Source organism: Heterodontus francisci, chromosome 4, assembly GCF_036365525.1.
Source record: "Heterodontus francisci isolate sHetFra1 chromosome 4, sHetFra1.hap1, whole genome shotgun sequence".
Taxonomy (NCBI): Eukaryota; Metazoa; Chordata; class Chondrichthyes; order Heterodontiformes; family Heterodontidae; genus Heterodontus; species Heterodontus francisci.
In genome coordinates, this window is record NC_090374.1 from 176,454,629 (window position 1) to 176,474,501 (window position 19,873).

The following is a 19,873-nucleotide window of genomic DNA, read 5'->3' on the forward strand; positions in this document are numbered from 1 at the left end:
TGTCTTCATAATTTAAACCTTTTAGCTCCAGTATCATTCTGATGAATCTGTGCTGCACCCCCTCCAATGCCAATATATCCTTCCTGAAGTGTGGAGCCCAGATCTGAGCACAGTACTCTAAATGGAGTCTAACCAGAGAGTTATACAACCGTAACATAACTCCCACCCCTTTGAGACAAAGGTCAACATTCCATTAGCATTTTCACTTTTTGTTGTATCTATCCACCAGCTTTTAGTGATTTTTGTACTTGGACCCTTAAATTTCTCTGATCCTTCACAATTCCAAGCTTCTTGTCATTTAAAAAATACTTTCTTAGGTCCAAAATGGATGCCCTCATACTTCTCCATATTGAACGTCCTCTGCCACAGTTTTGCCTACTCACCTAATCGATCCATGTCTTTGTGCAACTTTCTGCTCCCGTCTACTGACTGTGCTACTTAACAGTAGAAAAAGAACTGTCAGCAGTTTCCTCAAACTAACTGAAGATTCCTCTATAAATGACAAATTGTGACTATTATAAAAAGGATTTCTTCCAGAATTAAACAGCCTCGAGTGAGAGCAGCAAGATAAGGAATTGTGGTGGTGAATAATTTGTTGACATAAATCAGTTTCTAAATAAATCAGTTCCCCTACATTTTCACAGGGAATGCCACAATGCTGAAACCACATTCTGGTGGACTTCTTCCTCAAATGCATTCTCTTTCCAAAGGTTCACTAGATTGACTCTTGGGATGAGTGTGCTGTTCATATAGGGAGTGATTGAGTAGAATGGGCCTATATTTTCTAAAGTTTATAAGAATGAGAAGTGATCCCATTGAAACATATAAAATTCTTAGAGGGCTCAACAGGATAGATGTTGACAGGTTGGAGAGTGTAGAATTAGAGGTCATAGAGTCAAATAAGGAGTCAGCCATTTAGGACTTAGATGAGAAGAAATGTCTTCACTGAGAGGGTTGTGAATCTTTGGATTTCTCCACCCCAGAGAGCTGTGGATGCTCAGTCATTGAGCATATTTCAAGACAGAGATTGCTAGATTCTTGGGCATTAAGGGAGTCAAGGGATATGGGCATAGTGTGGGAAAGTGGAGTTGATGTAGAAGCTCAGCCATGATCTTATTGAATGGCAGGGCAGGCTCAAGGGGTTGGATGGCCTACTCCAGCTCATTGCTCCTATGTTCTTAAGTACACAGAATATTTTTCCTCCATCCATGCCTAGTATAGTGCTCTTCAGGGTATGAAATACTGATGTGTTTCTGTGTATGTCACATAGAACACTGACAAGTGAATTACATGGTAATAATTCAATAAGGAATGTTCCAATTATGCCATGAACCATAAGAATTAAGATTAAGTGGCTTATGTTCCAATTCTGAACCTAGTATTAGATTCTTGCCTTCAAATCGCAAACAACTGTTGATTACACTGTGTGTGCAGTATTAAGATCCATTTATTTTATATGAACCGTGGCCAGGTTTTTCCTTGGGATTACAAAGTTGAAACTTTACTGCACCGACTCATTTGATAATGTCAGCTGTGGCTCAGCAGGTAACATTCCCATTTGAGGCAGAGGTCCAGGTTTCCAGAGACTTGAGCACAAAATCTAGGCTGATACTTCAGTGCACTACCAAAGCACTGTCAGAGGTGCTAAACCCTATCTGCCCTCTCAGGTGGACATAAAAGATCCTGTGATACGATTTCAGAGAAGAGGAGGGGAGTTTTTCCCCAGTGTCCTGACTAACTTCACTATTGCACTGCTGATTGTGTACAAACTGCTGTGTTTCTTCCAACAGCGACTAAACTTCAAAAAGTATTTAATTGGCTATAAAGCACTTTGGGGCCTTGTGAAGGACACGATAGAAATGCAAGGGCTGGATTTTAAGAACCCACTGCCGATCTTGGCAGCGAGCTCAGAAAATGGCAGCCTGCCCACGCCGGGCGCATGTCAGAAAGCTGCCACAGTCTCCCGCACGCCGGCTCATTTATATAGCTGGGGTGGCCCGCCACCAGCCCCCCTCCAATCACATAGTGGGGGCAGGCAGTCTGTCGTCGCACTGCGTCAGCTACCTATGTGCAGGCATTGGTGCCATTTTTAAAGGGCAGCCAGCCCTGCTGGCACATTAAAATTTTTAAAGAAGTAACCCCCACCCCCTAAAATTAAATAAATATACTTATAACGCCCCTTTCCCACTTCCCCTATAACAATCATATTATTTGCCCTTCCCCCCAAACTGCAGAAAGTTTAAAGTTCAACCCTTCCCACCGTCCTACACCCATTTGTGTTTATTTGACCCTGTCTCCCGCTTCCTGCAGTGAAAATCTTAGCTCCCCCCACTACTGTGGCACTGCATTTCCCTGGACGGGGATTTGAAGGCATGGGAGAGCCAGCCACCGCACCAAAGATCACAGCCGGCACTCAAGATCACAGGTAAGTCTATTTGAATGTATTCATTTTATTGATTTGAATATGTTAGTTGAGGTCCTGTTGCCCATCAGCAGGGGGAGCCACCACAGAGCCTCGCCACTGCTGGGTGGATCGAGCTGGGCCCTCTCGGCATCGAGGTCCATGGCGGGTCTCATCCGCAGCCCCTCATCCTCCTCTTCAGGCCCCCCAGCCAGGGAACCCGACACCTGGGGGGGGGGGGGGGGGGGGGGGGGAGAGAAGAAAATCCAGCCCAAGTCTTTCTTCATGACGTGGCCTCCAATATTACAAGTTTCCTTCTTGCAGCAAATTACAACAAAATTGTTTAATTGTAGATATTTTATTTAACTATTTTGGAACTGTTGAGCACACAAAGTCAAAGACCCTTCTCCTCAGAGTCTATGAAACACTTGAAATGCTGAAAATATTAAATGACTTCTACTTGCTGGTCTTAAACTATAGATTTGTCGGCTACTGGGAATTTGATTGAACATCATTGCTCAACACCCCAGGAATGACACTATACCTTTCTTTCTCTGAGTCTGGGATGGGGGTGATGTTTTCTGGACGTGCTTTGCTCAGCAATGTGTTTGTTGGTGTAGTCTCTGATGTGTTTGATAATGAACTTTTCTTCCCTTCAAGCCAGTAAGTCACCATGTCACCCTTTCCCTGCAAATAACAAAAGGTCCAAGGCAGATTACAAAGAATTACACAGAACTTATTGCATAGAAACAGGCCATTCAGCCCAACTAGTTCATGCTGGTGTTTATGCTCCGAATTAGCCTCCTCCCATCCTACTTCATCTCATTTTATCAGCATATCCTTCTATTCCTCATATACTTAACTAGCTGTCCCTTAAATACATCCGTGCTATTCGCCTCAATCACTCCTTGTGATAGCGAGTTCTGCATTCTCACTGCTGTCTGGGTAACGAAGTTTCTCCTAAATTGCCCATTGGATTTATTCATGACTATCTTATATTGATGGCCCCTAGTTTTGGATTCCCCTCTGAGACTGTCCAGCCCTTCTCATGCTGTTGTTAAATTACACGGATGAAAGCCGTTCCGAGCAAATGCTCTCAAGCCTGACTCTGCTTACATTCGCTTTTGCTGAGATATGTGCACTCAACCCGGAATGTGAATTAAAAATAACTTTGAAGCATGGAACTATTTAGCCTGGTAAGAGGATTAAATTAACTTATGACTCCCAAGTTTTATTTGATACTGTGACAAGGCTAAATATTCATTCAAAAATTATTTTGCTTACATCATCATACTTATTTTTCATTTGTTCCACTAAAATTCAGCATATAATGTAAGTGCGGTTCACATACCTTTATTTGCAATGTGCCACGACATATTAAGATGTATCCTCCAAACTGCTCCAGTAGACTATATGTGCTGGAACTACACTGTATCTTCAATGCTAAAAATATAAGCAACAAAACAGTTCAGCAGAAAGTGGCCATTCAGCCCACTGTGCCTGTCCTGGCTCTTTGAAAGAACGATCCAATTAATCCCACTGCCCCTACTCTTTCTTCCTAGTTCTGCAATGTTTTCCTATTCAATTCTGCCTATTCGCATCATCTCTGACATATTTCTGCAACCAGACTCAAAAAAATGATTGTTTTATAAACTTACATTTTCCCACCAATTTTCCTACTGTTTACTTATTCCACCAGTGATTACTTCTCTCCACGCATACAAACATAGAAAAATGATGGGCAGGAAAAGATTAGCTGATCTGTCAAGCCTGCCCCACACCCATGATGCCTGCAGCATGTCTCTGTTACCACCAATGACTTCTAGTCTATAGGATTTTACTGGCAGGCAATGGTACAACCTTGGGTATAACCGGGAGGTGTATCCCTTGGCATCCTCTCTTCCAATTCTCCATTTCCACTGAGCTTACTATTGTTGTCCTTCCCTTTTTTTAAGCAGTGCGGGTAATAAAGAATGTCTAATTGTTGACAGAGCTGATGATACAATACTATAGACAAAATGAGTATTGACGCCACCATGTTAGCCAATGGGTTGGAGATGGGGGCAGGACTCACAGTAAACAGTCTATTTTACAGCAAACAGAAAACAGAGTCCACTGAAATAACAGTACAGCAAATAGCTTACAGGGTCTATTAAAAAAAAAGAGTCTCTGGGAACTATAGCAGACAGAACTCGTGAATGAAACTACAGCAAAGGCTCCTGATAAAAGCAGGGTTATTTCTCTAGCAAAATGCAGGGAGTGTTGGAGAGTTACATAATATCTATAATGTGTGTAAAACCAATCTCAGTGTTACGACCAGGTCAGAAAGGGGTCTAGGGTTCCCTCTCAGCCTTCACCCGGTCTTACCATAACAGGGTTTAATTTTAAATACACCGTTTTTTTTAGCTCCCCCTTGGTGAATCTTTGTTCACCACTTTCCAATTGTAAGGCAAAGAAACTAGCCAGACAGGTTTTCTTAGGTTTAAAGAAAAAAGGTTGAACTTTATTAAACTTAAACTCTAATTCGGTTAACGCCTACGGATATGCAACGTGCCCACACTAGCATGCATAGGCAATACACACAGATAGAGACAGAAAAGAGCAGAAGAAATAAAGTGGAAAAGTTTGAGGCAATATATGAAGATGGTTTTAGTTACTATTCTTCAAGCTCACTGTAAAGTCCTTGATTGTAGGTAGGTCTTGCTTTTCGTTGGGGCCCAGTATTCTTCTTAAACCTTGTTCGATGTAGGAGACTTTTCTCTCTTGAAGTTCATGTGTCCTCAGTGGGTCCAGAGGCATGTGAGAAAGAGATGGGAGCAGACAGGAGAGGTCTTCACACTCCAGGAGCAAACAGACTTTGAGTTCAAAAACTCTGTGGCTAGTTCAAAAAACCCTGGACCAGCTAGGTAGTCATGTGACCAGCTGGTTTAACTAGTCCTGGCTTTTGTGGATTGTATCACCTTAGCTGTCTCTGGAATGCTCTTCCTTACACCTTCAATGTCTGGTGATCAAAATCCATTGTGGGTTGAATGTGTCAGGAAATGGTTATTTTGTCTCCACAAGCACTGTCTGTTAGTATGCAAATGTTTTTTCAGCTAAGTGTCTGGTAGCCCTAGTAACAGGCCTTCTCTTCTTCCCAGCAAGTTTAAAATCAATGTTCATATGACAAAATTAATATGTCTGATTCTTGGCAGGTGGGGGCCTGCAAGACACAGTTTTTGAACAGTGCAGTCTCGAGGCATGGGGTGGGGGAAAGTTATTACCCAATAATTTCCATTCTGGCCAGGACTTCTTGTGTCACTATCGACAGCGTACTATAAAACAGGGATGTCCAAGGCATGAACTTTGGCAGAATGCAGGATGTGAGCTTCTTTGATTCAGCTCTTGTAACTCCTGTTGGTGTGCAAAGTTGATGCTGGCACCTTTTCAAGCTATTTAAATTATCCAGGCCTGGACATCAGAATCAGATCATTCACCTGAAATATTAACTCTGTTTCTCTCTCCACTGATGCTGCCAGACCTGCTGAGTATTTCCAGCATTTTCTGTTTTTATTCCAGATTTTCAGCAGCTGAGGTATTTTGCTTTAGTAACATGATCTCAATATTTGCCCACTAAACGCCTGTGCATACCCAAAGCATTAAACATGTGGGAGGGGGGAGCAAGTTCAAAAACTTGGGGCCATCAATGTAAGATAGTCAGCAACAAATCCAACAGGGAATTCAAGAGAAACTTCTTTACCCAGAAAGTCTTGCACATATATAGCACTTTTCACGACCACTGGAATCCCAAAGCCAATGAAGTACTTTTTGATGTATAGCCACTGTTGCAATGCAGGAAATATTAGAATGTGGAACTCCCTACCACAGGAAGTAGTTGAGGCGAGTATTATAGATGCAAAAAGAGGAAGTTAGACAAGCGCATGAGGGAAAAGGAATAGCAGGATGCGTTGATAGAGTAAGGTGAATTTGGGTGGGAGAGGGCTCCTGTGGAGGATAAACACTGCTTCCCTGCTGTAAAATGACATAGAAGACTGGCAGAGCTCCTTGAAGCCACAGCCCGATTTCCTGATTACCAATGTTTAGAATTTGGTAGGGGACACAATAGACTTCAAAAAGATTTTAATTGGGAACAATTTGGGGGAATAAACAAATATTCACAAAATGCAGTCTACCTTGACTTGTTGACTCCATCCTTGAAGCTGTGTTTACGGTGTCACCAAATAGGCAGTATCGAGGCATCTTTGTCCCAACTACCCCAGCAACCACAGGCCCTGCAGTTACCAGTGTTACAAAGAAAAACAGCATTCATTGTCATTGCAATACATTGGCAGCTACACGCACAAAGGTGCAAGAAAATGAGAAAATGGAGTATTGGAACGATTAATTCTGTTATTATTACACATACTGTACCTACTGGTGTCTGGATTACATTACCTGAGTGGATTCCAGCCCGTATTTTGAGTTTTGTCTGCGGCTTGTGTGGAATTTTGAAAGTGTTACACACAGCAACCAAATCCAGAGCCATACTTGCTATCTCACTCGCATGACCAATGCCATTTTCTTTTGGCACTCCTGAAACTACCATATCTGCAAAAAAAAAGTCAGAGTACTTTGTACCTTTCCAGCCTTTTCTTGTTAAAATCTTACTTTTTGAAAACCTTGGGAACTTGGAAATTCAGCTCCTCCTTGGGTCAAAGTTCAGGCACAGCGACAGTGATGGGACTGAAACCTCTCTGTGTCCAGTTTTCATCCCACTGATGTAGCGTGACAAATTCTGATGGAGTAGGTGCTACTTCTTTTGGCTGCCACACTACCTCACCCCACCAACCAACCTTCATCTGGACTTCAGTTTTTTGAGGGGCGGGGGTCACAGGATGATGGCGGGGGGTGGTTGGCCTGGAATGTTGCTAGATGTGCAGCCTGAAGCAGGCCCAGGCACTATTCTATGCCACATGTGGGCCACACCAGGAAAACAACAAATAGCAATCTAACCCTAGATTTGTCATTGATTCTTGGCTAGATTGTATGGCCATATTGATCCATTTGGTTGTATCGAAAGTTTAAATCTAACCACTTTACCATAGGGTTGCCAACTCTGTAGGACGCATTCCTGGATTCACCACATGACCTCTGTTGTATTCCAGAAAGCTAGTTGATGAAAGATAGTACTGGAGCCAACCTACTCAATGTAACATTTATTTACAGACTGAAACATCACAAGCATACACCTCCTAACTCAAACAGCACACAGTTTCAGTAAGTTTATCTTTATATGTGTTCAAGTGAATCCTCAATTAATGCCCTCCACCTGCATCTAATTAAACTCAATTGATATACAATTAACAATCTCCTGCCTCTAACCATTCCTTCCAGTCAAACAACATTCTTTTCCCATTTCCCATAGTTTTATAACTGTTATGACCAGGTGAGGAAGAGGTCTCAGGCTCCCCTCTCGCCCCTTCTCTGGTTTAGCTGCAACAGGGTTTATCTTTTAAAAACAGTGATTTTAGCTTAGCACCTCTCAATGAGCCTTTGGTCACTGCACTCTCATTACAATTACAAATGAACCAATTAGACAGATTTTCTTAGGTTTAAACAAGAAAGATGTAAGTTTATTAGCCTTATCACTCTAACCCGGTTAAAATTACTAAAATATCAACGCAACCATGCTCGCATGCATACGAGAATCACACACAAATAGATACAGAGGGGAAGAAAGAACTGGTGGGGAGGTTGAAGTAGAGCTTGCAATAAATGGAATACAGATACAGTCTTTCGTGCCCTTGATGTAAGGTCTTAGAGTCCTCTCTGGGGCCTTATACACAATTCCAGAACATGTTTCTGTAGTACCAGAAGGCCGAAGAGGGCTTTGTCTGTAGTCTTAAGTTTAATCTGCCACCATAGCTTCCCTGGGACTTTACTGAAGAGACAGGGAGAAAGACTTTTCTTCTGCCAGTCCAGTTGCAGTCTGTTTCCTTTCTGTGAGGCACAATTCAAACAGCCCCAGTCTGGCCAGCAGGTAGGTCATGTGACCATCTCTTTATTTGAAACAGCAGCTTCTTGGAGGGTTGTTGGATTTCAAAGCTTTCCAGACACACTCGGCAGGGGTGGAGTTCTGGCTCTTACACAGCCAAAGGAGGTTGATCATCACTATTGTCCAGACCAATCTTGCTAATTGAATCAAGGAGCACCCCATTGTCTCTCCATTCAGGTCTCTCCGCAAGCCCATCCTCTCAGAATGCAAATGTACAACCATGTTTTCAGCTGCTCAGCTCTGATTTTTTAAACAAGTTATTTGCAATGTCCAGTAAAAAAGTTTCAAGCAGTGTCCCATATGACGAAATTAATATGTTTCCATTTGGCAGGTATGATTTCCGTCACATAATTAATAAACAAAAAGTGTTAAAAGAAAAACAAAAAAACCCAATTTTTTTTCTAATGGGCCTATTTTTTTTTTTAGAGATACAGCACTGAAACTGGCCCTTCGGCCCACCGAGTCTGTACCGACCATTAACCACCCATTTATACTAATCCTACACTAATCCCATATTCCTACCACATCCTCACCTGTTCCTATATTCCCCTACCACCTACCTATACTAGGGGCAATTTGTAATGGCCAATTTACCTATCAACCTGCAAGTCTTTTGGCTGTGGGAGGAAACCGGAGCACCCGGAGAAAACCCACGCAGACACAGGGAGAACTTGCAAACTCCACACAGGCAGTACCCAGCTGGAGCTGTGAGGCTGTGGTGCTAACCACTGCGCCACTGTGCCGCCCAAGTTTTTCTCCCTAGTTGCTCACAGCAGATTAGCCTTTAATTCTAGGAGACTCCAAGACAATTCTGGAAGGTTGGCAAACCTATTATACTGACACATCCCTACATTCAAGATTTAAACAATATGTCTTCTCAATTATTATGGTACGCTTGGCTTCGAATCCCTCCAAGGACCCGCCCTGCACCCCTCCCTATCTCTGTGAACTCCTTCACCCCTATAACACTCTGACATTTTTGCGGTCCTCAATTGCTGGTCTGTTTGCATCCCCGATTTTCATTAGGCCACAATTGGCTGCTTAGGTCCTGAGCTCTGGAATTTCCCCCCTAAGCCGCTCTGCCTCTCTTTCCTCCTTTAAGTCGCTCTTTAAAACCTACCCCTTTGGCCAAGCTTTTGGTCATCTGTCCTAATGTCTCCTTATGTGGCTCAGTGTCAAATTTTGTTCAATATTCGCTCCTGTGAAGCACCTTGCAATGTTTTACTCTGTTAAAGGAGCTAGATAAATGTAAGTCGTTGCAAAAGAAACAATTAAATACTCAGATTTTTAAAAATCTATGTGCAATACTTACATGCATCTCCTATAGTTTCTACTTTGTAGACGTCATAATTGTCTATAATTTCATCAAAGGTTGTGTATAATTTGTTTAACAATTCTACAACTTGATATGGTGTACTCGTACTTGACAGCTGTGTGAAACCTTCAATATCACTGCGAAGCCAAAAGAAAAAGGATAAATATAATGCAAACATTTTTACCAGAGAATAGTGAGAATGTGGAACTCACAACCACATGGAGTACTTGAGAATAATTGGATAGGTGCATTTAAGGGGAAGCTGGATAAGCACATGAGAAAGAAAGGAATCAAAAGATATATTTATAGGGTGAGATGAAGAGGGGTGGGAGGAGACTTGTATGGAGCATAAACACCAGCACAGGCAAGTTGGGGCGAATGGCCTGTTTCTGTGCTGGGCGCCGCAGTGGCTAACACCACAACTTCACAGCTCCAAGGACCCAGGTTCAATTCTGAGCACTGCCTGTGCGGAGTTTGCAAGTTCTCCCTGTGACCGCGTGGGTTTACGCCGGGTGCTTGGGTTTCCTCCCACCGCCAAAGACTTGCAGGTGATAGGTAAATTGGCTGTTGTAAATTGCCCCTAGTGTAGGTAGGTGGTAGGGAATATGGGATTAATGTAGGATTAGTATAAATGGGTGGTTGTTGGTCGGCACAGACTCGGTGGGTCGAAGGGCCTGTCTCAGTGCTGTATCTCAAAATAAAAAATAAATAAAATAAAATTCTATGCAAAACTCACTGCAAGGCACACATGATAATCTGATATGCTGAGCAATAAAATGAAGCTGCTCATGTACAACAACTACATAAAGACATAAGAAGTAGGAGCCGGTGTTGGCCATACAGCCCCTCGAGCCTGCTCAGCCATTCAATAAGATCATGGTCGATCTTCTATTTCAACTCCACTTTCCCATCCTAACCCCATATCCCTTGATTCCCTTAGTCCAAAAATCTATCAATCTCAATCTTGAATACACAACGACTGAGCATCCACAGCTTTCTGGGATAGAAAATTCGAAAGATTCACAAAATTCTGAGTGAAGAAATTTCTTCTCATCGCATTCTAAATGGTTGACCCCTTATCCTGAGATTATGACCCCTAATTCCAGAGTCCCCGGCCAGGGGAAACAGCCTCTCAACATCTACCCTGTTGAGCCCTTTAAGAATGTTATATGTTTCAATGAGATCACCTCTCATTATTCTAGACTCCAAAGACTGCAGGTCCATTCTACTTAATAGAAGAAGTTACAGCAGTTGAATATCTTTACTGCAGTTGTCTCCCCTCCACTTGCTAAAGTATTGCTGAAAATGGAGAAATTTTGTCGAAGCTTTTTGTCTTGCATTCATCAGGACAATTCGTAAGAATACCAATGTAAGGGAAAGCAACAAATTTATACTGTATGAGAAGAGAGTGCTGATTGGTTGGCAAGTGGACTCTGATTGGATTTTCCTTAATCCTGTTTGCCAATGATTTTTCATGATCCCTTTTCGCCCTCCTAACTCCTTGCTTCAGTTCCTTCCTACTGTCTTTATATTCCTCAAGTGCTTCATCTGTTCCTAGCCTTCCAGCCCTTACAAATGCTTCCTTTTTCTTTTTGACTAGGCTCACAATATCCCGTGTTATCCAAGCTTCCCGAAACTTGCCAAACTTGTCTTTCTTCCTCACAGGAACATGCTGGTCCTGGATTCTAATCAGCTGACGTTTGAAAGACTCCCAGCAATCAGCGAGGCAAGCCTTGTGTCAATGAATAAAACACATGACATTCACAAAATGGCTGATTTCACAGAGGACCCGAGATTTCACGGCCGTGACTTTGGTAGGGCCCTACTCATAATGCTCCTGTGAAGCACCTTGGGACGTTTTACTATGTTAAAGGTGCTATATAAATGCAAGCTATTGCTGTTGTGTTAACCTATTTATTTTAAACAAAATTAATGACACCGGTTTAAATAGCACAGGAAGAAATTACATGCATATACATTAAGCTTTCATACATTAGTGTCCTCTGATGGAGTTGCAAAGCTAGTGTATTTTGGTAGATCATATATACATCACAGGTTAATCATGTATCACATGGCAAGTCCACACTTGACACATGTATTAGTTGCCATCTCAATAGGACAGCACTTACGGCAACACTTAGTTATAATTCTTCCAATACCTGGAAATGTTTATAACATTCTCCAAATGGATGAGATGTTGAACCATCTGCCTTCTCAGCTGGATGTAAAAGATCCCATGGAACTATTCCAAGAAGAGCAGGGGAGTTCTCCTTGTTGTCCTGGCCAATATTTATCCATAAACCAACGTCACTAAAACGGAATTTCTGGTCATTATCTGATTGCTGTTTGTGGGAGCTTGCTGTGTGCAAATTGGCTGCTGCATTTCCTACATTGCAATGATGACTACACTTCATAAAAAAGTACTTCACTCGCTGTAAGGCACTTTGGGATGTCCTGAGATTGTGAAAGGATTGTGAAATAGATGAACGTTCTTTCATTTAATTGCTACCAGAACCTTCTACCCCATGCTAACGAATTCTGGACTAACTTTAATTAGACAAGTTACTTCTATTGCAACAGCATTTAGTTGTAACAAGTGCAGTAATCACACTTTAGCAAACAGCTCATCATTTTACATTTATATGCTGAGTATTAGCATTTCACGATGAAGTGAATATACCACCTCTGGCATTGGTACATGAAAACACAACAAAGTGAGAAGCAGTGTGAAATACACATTGGATCAATTTTTCCCTACTTGTTTTAATGTCTTTTTGCAGTATTATCAGAAGTTAATGGCCCAGAATTTGCAGCCATAAACGATTTAGACCCTGGAATCAGTAGTATCATTCCAAAATTTGCACACGACCCTCCAAATTGGGTGATGGAGGGGGTGGGGGTGGGGTGTAGTTATTACAGAGGAGGAGTGCGACAAAATACAGGAAGACATTAATTAATAAACTTACAGAATGGGCATGAAATCGGCAAATGAACTTCAAATGGATAAGTTCGAGATAATACATTTCCGAAGGAAGGATAAGGACATCACATTCTCCTAGGAAATTAAGTATTTAAATTGGGTATAGGAACAGAGGTACAGATACACAAGTCACTAAAGCAGGTTAATAAAGCCATAAAAAAAAGCAAACTAGGACTGGGGTTCATTTCTAGAGAGGTAGAATTGAAAAGCGGAGAGGTTATGCTAAGTCTGTATAGAACCTTGGTTAGATCACAGGGAGTATTGTGAACTGTTCTGGTCTCCATATTATAAAAAGGATGTAGAGGAACTGGCGAAGTTGCAGAAATAATTTACAAGGATGCTGCCAGAACTGAGAAGTTATACACATCAGGATAGATTGAATAGGCTGGGTCTCTTTTCTCTGGAAAAGAGAAGACTGAGGAGACTTAATAAGAGTCTTTAAGGTAATGAAAGGGTTTGATAGGGTAGGGTGATATCCTGTGAATTGCAAAGTACATCCAGTTATACATTTCTCCAATGGGAAGAAAACCAGGAAAGATATAAACCAGACTGTTGATTCGCTATTGTTTGTTTTATATAAAATATATATTATGAAAAAGTCTCAGTTAACAGACACAAGTCCTCCTTTTTACATTCCCACCATGACAGTGAGGCTTGATTCAATCTAGTTTATTTTGTTTGTTTCCAAATAAATACTCAAAAAAAAATGGTGAACTGTTTTTCATTCACCAAGGGCGCAGTTCCAGGTTAATACATTTCTGACATTGTCAGGCTCATTCGCTTGCTAAGCAGGAAGAGTTGCTGACAGTGGTAGCAAATATATTCGTACAGCTATGCTTCCCGTCACTCAGACAGAAGACATAATAACTTGCTGACACTTCGCTATTCAAGACTGCTTGGTATAAGTTGGTTCTTTTAATAGAATACCTCTCACTTTACAATACTCTGTCCTCTTTAGCTGGTACAGTGTGTGGTCAAAATACTTGGAGTGCAGTTTACAAACTGGGTTGGTCCAGAAGCCTGAGGAAATGCACAGGCGTTGTGCATATTCCAGCTTTTCCAACATACACCTGGCCAGCCTCCCACATTCCCACCCTCCGTAAACTTGAGGTTATCCAAAACTCTGCCGCCCATGTCCTTACTCGCACTAAGTCCCGTTCACCCATCACTCCTGTGCTTACTGACCTACATTGGCTCCACTTATGCAATGCCTCGATTTTAAAATTCTCATCCTTGTTTTCAAATCCCTCCATGGCCTCCCCCCTCCCTGTAATCTCCTCCAATCCTAGAACCCACTGAGATATCCACGCTCATCTAATTTCAGCCTCTTGAGCATCCCGGATTTTAACTGTTCCATCATTGGTGGCTGTGCCTTCAGCTCCCTGACCTTAAGCTCTGGAATTCCCTCCCTAAACTTCTCCGTCTCTCTAACTCTGTCTCCTCCTTTAAGACGCTGCTTAAAACCTACCTCTTTGACCAAGCTGTTGGCCTTCTGCCCCATAGAATCATTGCAGCACATTCAGCCTGTTGTCTCTGTGCCAGCTCGCTGCAAGAGCAACTCAGCTCGTCCCATTCCCCTGCCTTTTCCCCGTAGCCCTGCAAATTTTTTCTCTTCAGATATCGCCTTGTGTGGCTCGGTGTCCAGTTTTGTTTTAGCAACTCCTGTGAAGCGACTTTGGATGTTTCATTACATTAAAGGTGCCATATAAATATCAGTCGCTGTTATTATATTTACCTGAAGAATATCGTTGCGTGAGCATAGTTCTGAGCTTGAGTCATGATTCCTTGCCTTAGGTCATCAGCTACTTGTTTTGGCAACATACCTAGAACAGGAACAATATCTTAGATGAATGCAAAATCTAAATGCAAATGCAGTGCAATCTGTCAGCAATATCCCCGTCTCATGTTGTCCAGAGGGTCGGCAGATCCCAACCTATTTGCCAAGCATAAATCTTCTCATTCTCTTCATTTAAAACAATTTAGGATTGTGTTCCAACTGTCACCCAAAATCTTAGAGTTGGGTGGATTTGTACATACATTATATAAGGCAACGTACAGTATATAAGGAAACCCAGTATATATTTCCATAGTTAACCACACTGCAACCAATGTCTTGACAAAGCATGGCCCACATATAAGATGAAGGCCACCATACTGACACATTCTCATTGCCCTGCTTAAAAATAGGTTCTGCCTTCTGCTAAAATAATGGATAAATTAATATTACCAGACCTCATTAGGCACTCATCATCTAACACGGCCAACATTAATTTATAGGCTTGCCTTTAATCTGTTTTGTTCAGAGCGAAGCATAACAGGGAAGACTTTTTTTAAAAAATCATAATTAATAACCATAGTTCTATCAAACTGTCAGAATGAGAGTGGGTTTTTGAAGGTGTTGCTACCTCAGGACTTACTGTAAAGCAGACGGTCCGTTTTCTGCTTCTCATGGACCAGGTCTTGCGTCCTTTCAGCTACCAAAATTTCCAGGTGTTTGCTGTACTTCTCCATCTTAACACAGACATAAATCAGTTAAGAGCTAGTCAGTTGTGTAAGTGGATCACGATGAGCCCTAACTTCTTTATTTCACTACAGTAAGGGATAAACACTGAGTTACATTCCCAACCTGAACTGTGGGCCAGGTGTGGTGACCTCTATTTAGCCCAAATTTGAACACATGTTCATGTTCTTCTGCTTTTAAAATACCTGCTTGTGCTAATTTCCATCGAGACATTGCCTACAATTTATGTACCTGTGAACGGGGCAGTGCCAAGATGAAAACCAGGAAGAGAACCGGCCAATTACTGCCAGAGGCCCTGCCCATTTACTGACAAAGACCACGCCTACTTACCACTGTACAGCCTGCTCACGTACAGCCAAACCCCACCCATTTACCACTGGAGACCCTGCCCCTTACTGCCAGAGGATTTGCCCATTTAGTGCGGGAGGTCCCGCCCACTGATTTTGTTTGGAGGACCTTCAATCACGGGGATAAAACAGGGTATTGGGGCTGATTGGATTGCTCTACAGAGAGCCGGCATGGACTTGATGGGCCGAATGGCCTCCTTTTGTGTTGTTGTGACTATGATTTAAGGAGCCAGTGCTTCAGCTGGAAACAGACAGGGATCTAATTCAAATATTCAAGCAGGGGTCAACTGATGGTGTCAGGACCTGGCCAGGCACCATTTTAATGTCGATTAGCACTGCCACAAATATTCCCTTATCCCATCAATGAAGCATGAGTGGTAGAGGTTAGGAGACGGCCACTACAGCAATAATTAAAGGGATCTTTAGCTGCTGTCTGGCACTCATTTTACCTGCAATCTTTTGCAATTTGTGTCCATTTAATCTAAACATGAATAACAGATGGAATAGGTACCCGATGGAGTACAAAGAAAGGCTTGCACGTATATAACATCCTTCGTGACCTCAGGATGTCGCAAAGTGCATTACAATCAATTAAATGTTTTTTCAAGTGCTGTAATGAAGGAAATTCAGCAGCCAATTTGCACACAGCAAGCTCCCAAAAATAGCAATGTGATAATGATCAGATATTCTGTTTTTGTTAACGTGAACTTGGTGGAGGGATAAATATTAGCCAGAACACCAGGGAGAACTTCCCTGTCCTTCTTCGAAAAAGTCCCAAGGGATTTTATGCATCCACCTGAGGGGGAAGATGGGGCTCTGGTTAATGCCTCATATGGAACATGGCACCTCAACATTGCAGCCATCCCCCGCACCTCACTAGAGTGCCCGTCTGGATTGTCTGCTCAGGTCCCTTGAGTGGGACTTGAACCCAAGATTTTCTGTGGTCATAGAATCATAAAAATTTACAGTGCGAAAGGAGGCCATTTGGCCCATTCTGTCCATGCTAGCTGACAAGTAGACATCCAGTCTAATCCCACTTTCCAGCTCTTGATCTGTAGCCTTGTGGCTTACAACACTTCAAGTGCATAACCAAGTACTTTCTAAATGTTATAAGGATTTCTGCCTCTGCCACCCTTTCAGGCAGTTCCAGATCCTCACCACCCTCTGGGTAAAATAAAATCCCCCCAAAGCCCCTCTAAACCTCTACCTCTTATCCTAAATCTATGCCCCCTGGTTATGAACCCCTCAACCAAGGGGAATAGGGCCTTCCTATCCACTCTATCTAGACTCCTCATAATTTTATACACTTCAAGTAAGTCTCCGCTTTATGTCCTCTGTTCCGAAGAAAACAACACTAGCCTATCCAATCTTTCCTTATAACTAAAATTCGACAGTCCATGCAACATCCTCGTAAATCTCCTCTTTAGTGCAATCACATATTTCCTATAGTGCGTTGAACAGAACTGCACAGTGTACTCCAGCTGTGGCCTAACTAGTGACTTATACAATTCCAGCATAAGCTCCCAGCTCTTATATTCTGTGCCTCGTCTAATAAAGGCAAGTATCCGGTAAGCCTTCTTGACCACTTTATCTACCAGTCCAGCCACCTTCAGGGATCTGTGAGCATGCACTCCAGAGTCCCTCTGTTCCTCTACACTTCTCACCATCCTACCATTTATTGTGTATTCCCTTGCTGTGTTAGCCTTCCTTAGTAGTAGCAGCAAAACCCCTGGAGTTATTGAGGAAACAATTGGAAGCTGCAGTGGGGCAGTTTCTAGATGGATGAATTAAGCTAATTTCCTTATTCATAAGTATTTTGCGATCTTGCAAAGAAGTTTAGTGTATAATTTGTTTATTTTCTACCAACCATTAGATAGGATTTTTTGGTATCTGAATATGATGTGATACCTTTTATGGTTTTTTTGGCCCAACTGGTGCCAGTTTTTATGTGCCATATTGGTCTCTTCCCACCCCCTACTTCATCTCCATCAGAATATCCTTCTATTCCTTTCTTCCTGATGTGTTCATCTAGCTTCCATTTAAATGCACCTATGCTATTCACCACAACTACTCCATAAGGTCATGAATTCCACATTCAAACCACAAGTTTCGCATGAATTCCTTATCGGATTTGTTAGTGACTATCTTGTATTTATGGCTCCTAGTTTTGGTCTCCCCACAAATAGAAACACAAATGGAACTCACTGTCTGAAAGAGTGGTAGAGGAAGAAACCCTCATCACAATTTTAAAAATATTTGGAAATGCACGAGGTGCTGTAACCTACAGGGCTACGAACTAAGAGGTGGCAAGTGGGTTTGGGCTGGATAACTCTTTCGGCTGAAACAGACATGAAGGGCTGAATGGCCTCATTCTGTGCCATAATTGTTCCAAGTTTCTAACTTCTCTACATCTATCCTATCGAATCCCTTGATAATTTGAAAGACCTCCATCAGGTCATCCCTCACCTTTCTCTGTTCTCGAGAAAACAGCCCCAGCCTCTAAATCATTCCTGATAGTACGAACCTCTCAGTCCTGATATCATTCTTGTAAATCTTTTTTTTGCACCTTCACCAGTGCCTCTTTTTTGTAACATGGAAGTCAGAACTGTGCACAGTACTCCAAGTGTGGTCCAGCCAAGGTTTGATACAAGTTTAACATAACTTCTCTGCTTTTTCCATTCTAGTCCATTCGAAATTAACCCCAGTGCTTTGTTTGCATTTTTCTTGCAAAAAGGCAGGGAAAAGCTTGTGAGTGTATGAAACTGTTTCTTCCCTCGTGTCAGAGAGATCTTGGTGTCCAGGTACATAAATCCCTGAAAGTTGCTACCCAGGTTAATAGGGCTGTTAAGAAGGCATATGGTGTGTTAGCTTTTATTAGTAGGGGGATCGAGTTTCGGAGCCACGAGGTCATGATGCAGCTGTACAAAACTCTGGTGAGGCCGCACCTTGAGTATTGCGTGCAGTTCTGGTCACCGCATTATAGGAAGGATGTGGAAGCTTTGGAAAGGGTGCAGAGGAGATTTACTAGGATGTTGCCTGGTATGGAAGGAAGGTCTTACGAGGAAAGGCTGAGGGACTTGGGGTTGTTTTCGTTAGAGAGAAGGAGGAGGAGAGGTGACTTAATAGAGACATACAAGATAATCAGAGGGTTAGATAGGGTGGATAGTGAGAGACTTTTTCCTCGGATGATGATGGCAAACACGAGGGGACATAGCTTTAAGTTGAGGGGTGAAAGATATAGGACAGATGTCCGAGGTAGTTTCTTTACGCAGAGAGTAGTAGGGGCGTGGAACGCCCTGCCTGCAACAGTAGTAGACTCGCCAACTTTAAGGGCATTTAAGTGGTCATTGGATAGACATATGGATGAAAATGGAATAGTGTAGGTCAGATGATCGGCGCAACATCGAGGGCCGAAGGGCCTGTACTGCGCTGTAATGTTCTAATCTAATCCTTCTTTAGCTCTGGAAGTCAAGTCAGGAATTGATGAGTGATTTTTATTTCTCCTGCGAGCCCACAAGTTCAGAAGTTGGGGCATGCCCAATGCACATACTTTTTGATATATTGTGAAACTGGGTGAAGGAGCGTGCCAGTGACATGATGTACACACTTACCCAGGGATAATTGGCACATAGAATGATACAACTCAGGAGGAGACCGTTCAACCTATCATGTCTGCACCAACTCTTTGATAGAGCTATCCAATTAATCCCATTCTCCTGCTCTTTCCCCCCAGCCCTGCAAATTTTTCCTTTTTAAGTATTTATCCAATCCTCTTTTGAAAGTTACTGTTGAATCTGCTTCCACCACACTTCCAGGCAGTGCATTCCAGATTATAACAACTCACTATGGAAGAAAAATTCTCCTCAACTCCCCTTTGGTTCCAATGTTAATTTGTGTCCCCTTCTCCCAGTGGATACAGTTTCTCCCTATCTACTCTATCTAAACACTTCCTACTCTACTAAATGTCCCCTTATCCTTCTCTGGTCTAAGGTGAATGACCCCAGCTTCTCTAGCCTCTCCATCCATGTTTCTTAGGTGCAATTTTTGGTCAATTAGTCAAGTTGCAACACAACATTCACAGGTTGGACTGACCATAACCTTCTGATTTAGGAGAGCGGTTATGGGCTGGAACTGAAATGGTGCAACATTAAAATAGCAAAAAGACGGGGGAGCAAATTAACTTAAGTCCATTAAGGAATTCAGGAGAAACTTCTTTTCCCAGAGAGTGGTGAGAATGTAAAACCTGCTACCACAGGGAGTGGTTGAGGTGAATAG

At 42.4% G+C, this 19,873-nt stretch overlaps 1 protein-coding gene across 3 annotated transcripts in view; it reads right to left on the bottom strand.

Moving 5' to 3' along the window:
• Positions 1 to 2,786: 2,786 nt before the first annotated feature.
• The window catches only part of LOC137368755 (atrial natriuretic peptide receptor 1), a 54,504-nt gene continuing 37,417 nt past the window's right edge, over positions 2,787 to 19,873 (bottom strand). For all 3 annotated transcript variants that reach the window (XM_068028949.1, XM_068028948.1, XM_068028950.1), the window contains 7 exons: positions 15,148 to 15,241; positions 14,466 to 14,553; positions 9,748 to 9,887; positions 6,836 to 6,988; positions 6,574 to 6,672; positions 3,753 to 3,844; positions 2,787 to 3,088 (listed from right to left, as the gene is read on the bottom strand). In XM_068028949.1, the coding sequence (XP_067885050.1) occupies positions 2,891 to 3,088; positions 3,753 to 3,844; positions 6,574 to 6,672; positions 6,836 to 6,988; positions 9,748 to 9,887; positions 14,466 to 14,553; positions 15,148 to 15,241 (864 nt within the window). In that variant the 3' untranslated portion in view covers positions 2,787 to 2,890. The remainder of the gene's footprint in view (positions 3,089 to 3,752; positions 3,845 to 6,573; positions 6,673 to 6,835; positions 6,989 to 9,747; positions 9,888 to 14,465; positions 14,554 to 15,147; positions 15,242 to 19,873) is intronic.